This window comes from Lagopus muta, chromosome 1, assembly GCF_023343835.1.
Source record: "Lagopus muta isolate bLagMut1 chromosome 1, bLagMut1 primary, whole genome shotgun sequence".
In the NCBI taxonomy this organism is placed as follows: Eukaryota; Metazoa; Chordata; class Aves; order Galliformes; family Phasianidae; genus Lagopus; species Lagopus muta.
The window spans coordinates 169,375,791-169,389,125 of NC_064433.1; the positions used below are offsets into that span (position 1 = coordinate 169,375,791).

Consider the following 13,335-nt stretch of genomic DNA (forward strand, 5'->3'; position numbering starts at 1 on the left):
GCTAGCTGAAAGTTGAAAACACGAGGTTGAAGCCAAGCAAATCTAGACTGTGAAGCCTTCCTAACTTTTAATAATGTTTATTGACCACAGCGAAGAATTAAAACACAGAGACTTCAGTTACTAAAGTTAGATTTCTTAGCTCTTGTTTGTAAGATATCACATCATAACTCAGAATTAAGTAGGCTTATTTCTGATGTAACTGGCAATGTTACTTTATCTGTTTTGCACATCCAGTTACATGATCATCTTAAGTTTTCTCAGCCTCTGAACATGCTCTTATAGACAAAGTGCATCAATTCATATCTCATATGCATCAGTGTTACACTGGCTCTAACACAGTAATAAATCATCCTGCATGTATAAATTTATATGCTCCTACCTTCAAATTTCCTATAAACAACAGAACTTTGATGCTCAGTAAACCCTGAAAAGTTCATAATATATGGAAACATTAACCTCATAGGAAGTCTGTGTTGTAACTTTTTGATGCTAACCACTGGCAAACACAGTTTTTGCAGATGCAAATACAAAAATGTAGAATAAAACAATAATACAAAATCATAGCAGGGTTTTAGACAAAGGCTGAGAAAGGAGGGGCAGAATTAAATTGGTGAATCAGCTCTAGGAAGCTTAGCTCTAATCTCACCTGGGGTCATGTCTGCAGGGAAATATACTGGCATTTCTCTCTCAGTATAATTATGCTGCTACAGTTACACTATTATAAATTATTACGTTTCTGAAACAGTGCATCAGGAGTAATTCCATCGAACCTAACAGCATAAGGAATAATCAATTCACCATACAACGTAGTCTCTGGACACTCTTTTTCTAAGAAAAATAATGGAAATAAATATGAGAGGGACATAAATCCCGTATTAATAAGCCAGAATGACTAATACAATTATCTGCTTATGTTTAAAAGCAGTCTGTTTTGAAAAGGAAAGGAAATCTGCCATAATTCATCATGTCTCTTGACTTACTCCAAATGTTTAGGATTTATCAGCTGTTTACATTTGCTAGGACAGGGTTAAGCTGAGTATGCCAAACATCAGCAGAGGTCTGGTGCCCCCTTACGTTTTATTTAAGCAACTTCTGTGATAGGAAAACATCTCGCTCAGAGATCACTTGTGAGGGCTTCTCATGTTACAAATCGTGGACAAAGGATGTGTTGATTTAGCTAACTGCTTACTGCTTCAGAAAGGTTAATAACCACTTTCAGGCAGTGAACTTAAAGTAATAAGGAGACCCACATACATCCCTATGAACCTTCCAGCTCTTACTGAGATAATTTAACCTCACTGAACTGATCATGTGTGGCAAAAAGTTGATCTAGGCTTCTTCTGTTTTGACCAGACAGATAAGGCTAAATCAATGGCTGACTGGACAGGAAAAAAAAAGTCTGGTTGGCATCACTGAGAAAAATTATGATTAACAATATTAACAGATGTTAGAATCTCAGAAGGGACAAAGATCAGTCTGCCTAATCTTACCTTCTGGGAACGTCATCCAGGTAACAATTCAGGTACTTACCCTAACAGTAGGGAAGTTTAAAAACAAACAAACAGACAAAAAGTTCCCAAAGTTCAAACCACCAAAACACAGTTTATTCCCCATTTCTTTTATTTTGATACAACAGTGCTATTTTCCTCACACTTAAAAATTGCCATCTTTCAACTAAAACTAGATTTTCCAGGTTTTTAGCAGTTATTTTATATTTTCTTCTTTGCCTAGGTAACACCGTAGTATGTTATTTTAATTCTTGTGCAAGTATTTCTATCCTCCTTGTTCTTCTAAAGCTAAATAGATTGCTCCATAAGTCTTCTCAGGAAATAAAACCTGATTTTATATTATCATAGAATCACAGAATGGCCTGGGTTGAAAAGGACCACAATGCTCATCCAGTTTCAACCCCCTGCTATGTGCAGGGTCACCAACCAGCAGACCAGGCTGCCCAGAGCCACATCCAGCCTGGCCTTGAATGCCTCCAGGGATGGGGCATCCACAGCCTCCTTGGGCAACCTGTTCCAGTGCAGCACTACTGAATTTAATTAGAATGTTGATTAATAATATTAAACATTCAGTAGTAACAATATTAGTATTATTTTCCCTTATAGAATAAAAAGAGTATGCAATAAATTTTTTTTCTAAATTCTTTGCATTTGTATAAGTCACCATCCTGCTTTGCTAATTATTCAAATGAAAACATCTGGGGGACATTTGTGTGCTTTTTGTTTTTTTTAAATACAGGAGTGAGAGCATGAAAAAAGTGGCCTGCTAAAATAGTAATGTATAAAGTAACAAGTAATGTATAAAGACAACATGAAATTTTAGATTCCATTTTAATAAGGTATCTAATTATTTCTGATATCAACATTCAAGTGTTTTGGATTCCATATTTAGTGGAGTCGAGTAATGCACTGCAACAAAAACACACTGACATTAATAAAGATTTCACAATGGTAAATTCACAATTTATTTTACCAAATTATCCTATTACACAATTTTTCAGAGATCAGTTTTAAGATGATACATAAGAAGACCCTCACAGAATAAGAAAGTGCATATATCATTTTTGCAGTTTGGCCACAGACACAAAAGTGAAAAAGGAGTCTGAGAATCTCATGCTATTTACATCCCTTATGACACATACCCAATCCTGGAAGGAAAGGCTTATTTTGGCACCATGGCCCATCTCAGTAAATTCAAACAAAATAGGATGAATATTCCCCTTTTCTAGGTGCTGCAAAAGCCCTCTTAAAAACATCCACACAGCAAACTGAAATGTGCAGAACTAACTTGTTTGTCAACATCCAGAAGTGCACTACTCCACAGAACACAGAAGAGTGTTTCCAGAAAGCTTAGTTTTGCTTCAAATGGAACAAAGAGAAAATAAATAAGGATGAGAAAGAATCAACATGCTTGGACCCCTTATAGCATCAAGATATGCTCAAATATAGTTAATTATATTAATATTTAAAGGTAATGTCACCTTCTGTAGGTGAGAAATAGCTAGATTGCACAAAGAGCAGAAATCCCTGAGCTAGTGGTGACCTAGTTAGAAAATCCACACAACACACGTCAAAGCTATGTGGCCCTATCTGCTGAGGTCAAGAGGAAGAACTGCTACCTTTTCAGCTAATAAACACTGCTTATTAGCTGAAATTCAATACCATGCAAATGATGGATCACATTTGCTGAAGTCCCAGTTTCAGGGCTGGCACGTGCACAGACAGGTTAGATCTGCCTTTATTATTGCTGATCCAGCCAGCAGCAAAGCATTTATATCACAGAATCATAGAATGGCTTGGGTTGGAAGGGACCTTAAAGAGCATCTTGTTCCAAGCCCCCTACTGTGGGCAGGGATGCCCATGTAGTGCATTAATCCCAAATAGTGCTGAACACAAGGCATCAGGTTCACAACTGAATTGCTTCAAAAAGAAAGTGTATGAATCTGGCTTTTCTGGACAACTTCCCCATCTGCTGACCCAGAAATGTTGAGATCTTAGATTGAAGCCTGCCAAATTAAGATGCATTTGCTTTAAATGACATTCATTAACATGGATACTTTCAGAATTAATACATTTCCCTTATTCTTTCCCAAGGAAGTAGAAAAAAGAATCACTTTTATTAGTGTAGCATTAAATTAGTCCCACACATTCTACTGTGTGGAAACAGGAGAAATCCTCCCAAACATTGTGAAAACCTAGTAGATAAACATGGAATGTGTGACCATGGCTTTACAGAAGTACTGGGTGACTCACTCTAGGGCTGTGAAAGCCCTATTTTGCCAATTCCATTCTTGTACCCACCTCCCTCTGTGCTGTAAAGTGAACTAACAGAAAATCTCATAGCAGCATGGAAAGAAAACAGAACCACTCTGGACTGCAAAGGGAAAGAGATGCACTATACTGGTGCTCCTATTCAGAAAAGTAAGTTTTTCTTCAGAACAGAGTTTGGAGACATCTGTTAAGAAATCCTTCAAAAGGAAGAAAATCTAGACATTAATGGAGTTGTCTCTTTGGGGCAGTGAAAGTCTAAGTGCAGAATATTAAATGGTGAAGAAAAATATCCCAAATCAAAACAACTGCTAACTGACTGAGCTTCAATAACATCGGGTGGGAATCATGTCTCCAAGGCCCCAAATGCTGTTTAAGAGTTTCCTAGCAAACTCTGATTTCTTTACCACGAGCAACTTAAATGAGTTGAACTCCAGTATGTTCCACTGTGAAATCTCACTGAACAGAAAACTCATCCTGATAATAAATCAAATTAGATTAAGAACAGACATAGTTAAGAATTAGTATGTGGCTGCTGTGCATATACTTTTAATTTAGTTTGACATGCCTGATGTCATTTTAACTGTAGCCTATTACAGGCTTGACTGCTTCAGCTGAAAGTGAAAACTTTCATTTCACTGCAGATATTATTAGCTACTCAAGGCAGATCCCAGTGTCAGCACTGACACCAGCATCCAGCAGCATCTTTCAACAAAATAATGCATCCCTGTATTCAGAGCTGGGCAGTTTCAGCACAAAGACAAAAAAAAAAAAAACATCCAAAAACAACCCAACAACTAAAGAAATGTTATAATGAGGTGCTTGACTAGCAGAAAATCAATCATTTATATACTTCCCTCAGATCAGTTCTGGCCTTCATTTAACAACATACACAACAGGCCAAGTATTTGAGCCCCAACATGAAGCTCTGTACACCGATTAATAAATTTTTCAGTGTTTACAAAATTGTATAAAATAAAGACACTTATCTTCCTCTTTCCAGAAACAAAAGGAAAAGCCATCATTGCATTACTCAAATTAACAGCACAAGACCAAATACTTCTCCAGAACTGCAGCTAGAACAAATTCTTCTCCCTAGAGTTCTGAGCACAATGTTCTGTGTTAAGGAAACACAAGCTACAGAAAACTCAAGGAAATATGATCACAGCTCTTACATGTCATACAGCTTGTGCCACAGTAGTTGTGGGAAACCATCAACTTAAGGGTACAAATCTTTGCACTTGCTGGGCTCCAATTTCTGCGATATAGATTGCTCCACTCTTCACATCAACATCTACAAGGTGTGGCTTGGTTTCATCTGCCAGCTGGATTGTGCTGACTATAGCACAGTCCCCAATTTCGCCAACTGGTGGTGCTGCCAAGATTGCCAAACGGTTGGTATTCAGGTGGGCTACAATCAGATACTTGTAATTGCCAGTAAATCTGTGAAAGAGAGAATGATGCACTACATGACATCTCACATTAACACAACCATGCACTTAAAAACAAACAAAACCTCCACTTAAACACTGAAGTTTTAGAATGCTACAACAGACCTAATGCAGTAAAAGAATTAGCTTGTAAACCTCTTTTTATGTGCTGCTGTTCCCTGAGACAAGTTAAATTACTACTGAAAATTCATTCAAGACAGTCTTTCATAGAATGATTCACAGAATCATAGAATGGCCTGGGTTGAAAAGGACCACAGTGATCATCCAGTTTCAACCCCCTGCTGTGTGCAGGGTCACCAACCAGCAGACCAGGCTGCCCAGAGCCACATCCAGCCTGGCCTTGAGTGCCTCCAGGGATGGGGCATCCACAACCTCCTTGGGCAACCTGTTCCAGTGCATCACCACCCTCTGAGTGAAAAACTTCCACCTAATATCTAACCTAAGCCTCCCCTGTCTTAGTTTAAGACCATTCCTCCTTGTCCTATCACTAACCACCCTTGTAAAGACCCATATTTCCTCCTGTAAAGGCTGCAACAGCAAAGAAAATACAAGAACTTCAAAATGAAATTCCAATTTCCACACTTTAATCCATATGGCCTGTTATAAAACCAGAATTCTGCTGTCATATCAGGATACATCTGCACACACCTTTGCACACAATCAGGCCCAGCTCCCTATTAGTTAAACTGGTTAACTACCTGTCATCAGACACTAATTATCAACATTATCATTCACAATATATACCTTTTATTTATGTACTTGCATGGTTCTAGTAGAACTGTTTGGCAATACCTGACAGAATAGGGTCCATCTTCTGAAAAGCAGCTGCTCCAAGCCCCCAGCCATTCCCCTGTCACTTTATCAAAAACCTGGATTCTTCTGTTGTCTCTGTCTGCAACCCAAACCTATTAAGAACAAAAATCATGGTTGTTCACAATTACAACAAATTAAACAGATCAGTTTCTTGCATAAGCAAAGTATCCTGAAGTAAAAAAAGAAGAAGTACCCAGGAAGAACATACCTTCACATTCAAAGCTGAATAAGTAGGTATGACTTCCAAACAAACTCTTCACGTACAGCAATTATTTTTAAAGTACTTTAGCAAAGAAATCAAGGCCCTCTCTTCACTCTTGTAGCTGTGACATGGGTATGCTCAGTGGTAATATATTCACACCTCCAGTGAGGACATATACACACCTATTAAATTCTAGAAACACTGGTCTGTCTCTTGCTAAACATTTGTTTCTCAGCAGTACTATCATGATCCAGACCCACGATGACTGCATCTGTTGACACTATTATGGTTTTAATACTACTACAAATATTGAGCAACTTCAGCACTATGACATTTTCAGCACATTTTTGCCTCCTCAGTTTTGTGGAGCTTATCTCTGTTCACTCTGTGCTGAGTTCACAAACACTGTAAGGTAGCAATACCAATAGCCAGTTCCACTGAAAGCCTCACATTTTCTATTATCATGAACATTTTAGCTGTTGACAACTTGTCTGACAGGTAAATAAGCTTCATCAGTTTTCTGGGACATCACCCAAAAGGAAAGAAAAGACAAGTTTACCTGGGATCCTTCATCACTATTTTTAAATGAAATACTGCTACAGCATTCTCAGATTTCTTAGGAATCGACAATGGTTTTCAACCCAAGCTGATGACCAACACCACTTTGGCAATAAGATCTCAGCCCATCATAACTGCTGTCTTTGACTGTATATACTCACTGTTCCTCTGCAACACAAAGCTGCTGTATCTTTTCTCTCTCCCATCCCCCCAGTTTTGGCAGATAAGTTAGTTTTATAATCACTTCTTATTCTGGTTCAGACAGCATCTACAGAACCGGCTGAAAACAGTGACTGAAGATGCAGCCAAGTGATCTTATTTTCCCTTAAAAGTATTAAGAACAGCAATGCAAAAACTACATAATGATTTAGATCAGGAAGAAGTAGAATCTTGAATGCCTTGAGGTACATGCAGAAAAGGACAGATGCTCACAACCTAGCCAGAGTCTTACCATTCTCTTAAGCTTATCTGGAATTTCCAAATATGAAACTGGAGTCCCCTGAAGAAGTTTAAGTGCTCGGGCAGTTATCTATTACAGAACAAAATTCTTCTATGCTCCCACAATGGCAGCCTGTTACAAAGTGTATAAGGAACATTTCCAACATCCATGCAACAACAAACAGTATCTGGTCAGGACTCTTGCATCAACCCTGAAGACATCCACCTCAGTAGAATCTTCAGTATAAAACTTTGGCTCATGACTGCTATCACGTTGAAAACTGTGAAGCACAGCAGGTCAAGGAAAACAAATATGATTTTTTGCATTGTTCAAATTCAGCTGCCATCAGAGTCATCTATAGGTAAAAAATAAAGTCCTTCTTTTATTCCTTACCCGTCCAAAAGGGTCCACTGTCACACTGTGAGGGATCTTGAATTGGCCAATACCGGTTCCATTTTCTCCACTCAGCCATATCTCTTTATAATCTGAGCAGAAGGCACCACATGAAATAAAAGAAAAAGAAAAAAAAAAAAAAGAAACAAAAAAAGAAAAAGAAAATAACTTCAGCTTAAAGTCATTCCATTACAAAGCTATTTAGTCATTTGTAAAAGATGGTATTTCTAAACCTTGATACATGAAACTAAAAATAATGCAACTAGTGCATAACTACTGGATTGTAACTAGTGGTTTCAGCATCGAGGTTACAGAAATGCAGCCACTAATGCACGGGAGCCATAGTCAAGACTCTGTTAAGCACTGTATTAAAAATAAATAAAAACAAACTTCAGTGATGATCACACTTCTTCGTTTACTGAATTCATGTTCTGTATTTGTTACCTGGCAGTTTTGAGTCTATTCTGAGTTTCAATAATTTATCATTTTGCATGTTAAATGTCACCTGACTGTTTTATGAAGTGGGTGGTGTAGTGCAAAGGAGAAACTGTAACACCTCAATCTTTCCCCAGCTGCAGACAGGCACAGGCTCCTGACTCATCGCCCTAACCAGCACTGATCATCTGCTGGAGGGTATGAGTAAGTTAATTAGAATCACAGAATAAAAGCATCTCCATCTGGCTCAACCTGGCTCTAAAAGTAGAACCGGTCCTGGTAACAAATCAAAACCTGGAATTAGATCAGGTTGGTGATATCAAATTCTCAGTATCTCCACAGGTTGAGAATGCAAAGGTTCTCTGGACAAACTACTCACTGACTGATCACTGCCATCATGAATCTTTCTCTCCCAAGATCAAACTGGAATTCCCTTGTTTTGCAATTTTTGTTCGTTGCTTCTCATTCTTCATAGAGAACATCCAAGAAATGTGCAACCCCTTCTCTGTACCCTCCCATCAGTACCCTGCAGACAGGGATAAGAACCCACCTTAGCCTTTGTCCCTGAAGCGTGAACAAATAAACTCCCTCAGCTTCTTGTCATCAATAATTAGAATATTAGTTTTTTTAGAGTATTTTTCCATACCTTCGGAAAGTTTGAGCAGTCTGTTATTCATTCCTCCATCTCCATCCACAACGTACATCTCTCCACTCTCCTCTACAAAGACCTCTGCTGGCTGATCAAATTGTAGGGGATTCAAACTTGAACCAGCGTTACCTGGCGTGCCCAACACCTGCAGAAGTTTACCAGAAGGGCTGTACTGTTTCACAGTGTGCCCATATTTGCCTGAATTATAAAAAAAAAAAAAAAAAAAAAAAGTGCAAAAATATCTTAAGAAACAAAATGAGAAGTATTACAACTGATTACGAAGATTAAAAAGAAAACCTGAAAACCTGATGATTGCAAGTGAGATCAAAACAAGTAAAATCCCACAGTGAGAATATGACTATGGGTTAATGAATCCACAGGCTATAGCAGTACTTCTCCATCATACTAGGGTCACTAATCATAAGTAAAGACAAGCTTCACAGCCACAAGGTATTTTTATCCCTGATTCTTCTCCTTTGCCAAGAAGAAAAAGGGCTTGCTAAAGGAAGAAGCTACAAAGAGACACACAGCACTACTCATGAACCTTCAGAGTATTTCATACAGCACCTGACTAGTTTGTTCAAGGCAAGAAAAAACACCAACTTGTTTCAGAGTTACCTGAAAGCCTTATTTAAATAAAAAGGCTGTTTAATTTATACACAACTTGCAATTTTTTCCCTGCTTAATATTTCCTGCATCTCCACAGTGCTTACCTGATCCGACATCTGTGATCCATACTGAACTATCTGTTGCAGTGTTCGATACGAAGATACCATGAGGCATTTCAACTGTATCATTCCAGGAGTAAAGAAAATAGCCTTCCTCTGAGAACACAAGCACCTTTGGTACATCATCTCCCCTCTGAAAAACCAACAAAAATCCATTAATAAAACAAATTAAGCAAGTAATGATACTTTTGAAAATTCCTCTTTGTTATTTTTTTGCAGTCTTTCATGGATCATGAAGGTCACTTGTCTGAGAGTTATCACTTTTTCCAGCTAGAAAAGGAAAGAGAGAAGGGTCCAAATTAACACCTGCCAATCATTCTAGACCTCCAACTTAAAACACATTGAGATCAATTTTTCAGAGCAGCCAAGCACCTGCACTTTGAATTGTGTTTTTAAGTGGTTGATGAAAAATACACAAATAAAATGCAAGCATAATACAGGCACAAAAAACTAGCTGTACTGGTTAACTGCATGGTACTGAATTACGCTGTGCTCCATAATTAAATCCTTTCAGATGGTCCCAGAGGGACCATCTTAGCCACGAATAAAGATGCAAATACATGGCACAGGATAACACATGTAACTGAATTCCAATTACTGTAACCATATGGTTTTGATTTCATGGGACAGAGGCTGGAAGGGGACCAGTCATCTACACCAGAACTACATTCTACACTGCAGTTAGAAAAGAAGTTACTGATTCAGTTAAGTTGGATCATGTGTTCATACCAGAAAAAAATTCATATTTTAAAAAAGCACAAAAGTATTCTCCCAGAGCTGCTTTAAAAAATGATCAATATCCTTATATTGTCATTAGTTTTAATACAATAATCATTTTATATACTTTGCAGGTTTAGCTATTATATTAAAATAACTGGAAAGTACACGGGATGCTTCAAAAGTAATGCCTCCTGTCTTATTCTGTTGACCTACAATGTCAGAAGGCAGACAGGATGTTGGTGGCATGACAGTTGAACCTTCCCATCCATACTGCATTACATTTTGTTGCTGTGCAGCAGATGGTGGCAGAGGGGTGGTCTGACAGAATGGTGTCTGACATGGAAGTGCATTTGAAGCAAAGGTGTAGCACTGAATTATTCCTTGCAGAAAAAAAGTGGCACCCACACATTCATTGATTCTTGCTGAGCATTTATGGAGCCCAAACAGTGGACGTGAACACAGTGAGGCAGTGAGTGGAGCATTTCAGCAGTGGAGGCAGTGACAGTGGTCACCTGTGCCGTGCAGATTTTTTCAAGCATAGCATGCAGGCTCTTGTTCATCATTGTTGATGGTGGTGACTGTGTTGAGAAACAGTGCTCTGAATTTGCTCTATCAAATAGTGTTATTCTGCCCTTTGTTTCTCTTGTTCTTTTTACAGAAGTAAGCAGGAGGTATTACTTTCGGAGCAACTATGTACATGTATTAGCCTCACATTTATATAAACATATAAAATATTCTATATATAAAAGTAAATATCCTTTTACACTACCTACAAATTATACGTGCATATTTATATTTATAGATATATGTAATCATAACTCCTTACATATATGTAAAATGCACATATGAAAAGTATATATACAGACATATAAATGGATAACAAAATAATTAAATTATCATAGGTGTACAACATAATAATCCTTAATGTAAAGCAGAGATTTTGAAGGCAAAAATGCTCTAGATTAACATGAAGAGAAATCTAGCATTTTCACTCACCTGTCCCACATAGACCAAACCGTGAAGAGAATCAACAGCAACACAAAATGTTTGGCCACTGAAGTACTCTGGAATTTTAGGCCAGCTTATGTCCAACTTGTACATTTGTTGCTCTCCATCTCCCTTCCAAGAAGAGAAGTAATCAAATGCTTTTAACATCTGAAAATACAAAAATATGTCTGTTAGCAGTTAGATTCCACAACGGTGGGGTTCGCTTACATCCAGTTTCAACAAATATGAAGATTAGAAGAATCAGCAACAGAAAGTAACTTATACTGAAGCACCGTAAGTGGATTTCATAGAATCACAGAATCGTTTAGGTTGGAAAAGCCCTCTGAGATCATCCAGTCCAACAGGTGACCCATCTCCACCATGCCCACTGACCACGTCCCACAGTACCACATCCACACGGTTCTTGAACACCTCCAGGGATGGTGACCACCACCTCCCTGGGCAGCCCGTGCCAATGCTCCACTGCTCTTTCTGAGAAGTTCTTCCTAATATCCAATCTCAAGTACTCAGGTTAGAAAGGTAAAGAGAAGTTGGTCTGCAGCTATGGCTCTGATGAACTGCAAATGAGGTAACAAAGCCATTTGCGTTGTGGAGCTCTGGAAGTGGAAAAAAAACAAAAACAAACAAAAACAGGGAAGAAGTGCACATGAAGAAGGAAAACGTCTTAGAAATGAGGAAGCTTAAGACTGTAGGAACAGCAAGGCTCAATGCAGTGTATACATTTTGAAACATAACAGAGAAAAGACTGCTGCTTCTAGGTTGCATTTTTGCAGGTGAGGGGTGGGAGAAGAGGGTGAGCATGGGATAGAGATCCGCACACGGGCACGGAAGGGCCAGGGCAGAGTCATGAAGAAGCAAAGTGGCAGCGGCTGGGGACAACATCTTTCAGCTCTTCTGTTAACGGCTTGGCTACAACAGGGGTACCCTGAGCAAACAGGGCTGGGAACAGCACAGGGGAGGAATGTCATAAACGAAACAGCGGAGCAGGGAGGAAGCCTGACAGCAAAGAGAGCAGGCAGGGTCTGTCACTTCGCAATTAGTAATCACACTCTTAAAAGCAGCGTTCATTTAGCATTCCCTGACAAAGCATCGCCCGGCTGCTCATTTACCTCACAACAGCTGCAAAGCCGTGAATACAAACTACTACTTAACAGCCCTAAAGCGGGAAAGGCGCGAACAGGAGGCGGACAAAGAACGAAAAAAAAAAAGAAAAGAAAAAAAAAAGAAAAAAAAAGAAAAGAAAAAAAGGTAGGGGAAAAAAAAAAAAAAAAAAAAGGAAAAAAGAAAAAAAAAAAAAAAAAAAAGGAAAAAAGAAAAAAAAAAAAGAAAAAAAAGAAAAAAGGAAAAAAAATAAGAGCTTCCTCCCCACATACGGCTGAAGAAAGGCAGCCAAACCCCGAACCCAAAGCCGCCCCTCCCCACCTGCGAGCCCCAGAGGAGGCCGAGCAGCGCCAGCACGGCACCAGCCATCACCAGCCGCGGCTCCGCCGCTTGCTTCCGCCTCATGGCGGCAGGGCGGGCCGCGTTGCCATGGCAGCCACGTGACAGCCCCACCCAGGCCTGAAGGGCTGAGGGGGGGGAATACCTCCGCACATTGGGCTGTCCGAAGCAGTGTCTTGCTCTCCGCCGAGCGGCTGTGGGGCGAAGAAAAAGCGAAGAAGCCCCATGGAAGGATATAGCGTTTTGAAGAGACACCCAGAGGCTGGAAAAGCTTCGAGACTGGCTCTCAGCTCCACGATTTCGTTCAGGCACTGTTGCAGACGACCAAGATGGGGAAGGGCCTTCGAGCTGCCCTGTGACGTCATAGCTGTGCGCCCAGCGCAGGCGCAGGGCTGGCGGAGCGGGCAGTGCGGGCTGTAGAGCTTCTTGCTTCTCTCTTCGCCTCGCCCCGGCTCCTGTCTGTTGTGCTGCTGAGTCCCGCTTCCAAACGCTCGGCCGCGCTCAGCCTTTGCGGCCGCCGGAGCGCAGCAGGCGGCGCGGCTATGGCTGCTGGCAGCTCTCTGCAGGCGGGCGCGGGCCTCAGAGCCGCGTGCTGAGGGGAGTGATCCCTGCGGCCGTCTTTCTGCCGCTGCCTCGGCCTCCTCGCTGCCCTGTTCTGCTCTGCCCTGCCCATCTCCTCCCGCAGCGCTGCGAGCGGCCCTGTGCCGTGCGGAGGCCGGGTGC

The 13,335-nt window shown here is 40.2% G+C and overlaps 1 protein-coding gene across 1 annotated transcript; it reads right to left on the bottom strand.

Annotated features, from left to right (window-relative positions):
* Positions 1–4,532: 4,532 nt before the first annotated feature.
* NHLRC3 (NHL repeat containing 3) lies at positions 4,533–13,297 on the bottom strand. The gene is given in 10 exon segments (XM_048933542.1): positions 4,533–5,219; positions 6,020–6,132; positions 7,633–7,724; positions 8,714–8,914; positions 9,430–9,577; positions 11,161–11,319; positions 12,595–12,742; positions 12,744–12,787; positions 12,789–13,075; positions 13,078–13,297. Coding segments are annotated over 10 exon segments (1,629 nt in total). The 5' UTR covers positions 13,286–13,297; the 3' UTR covers positions 4,533–4,990.
* Between the last annotated feature and the right edge of the window lie 38 nt (positions 13,298–13,335).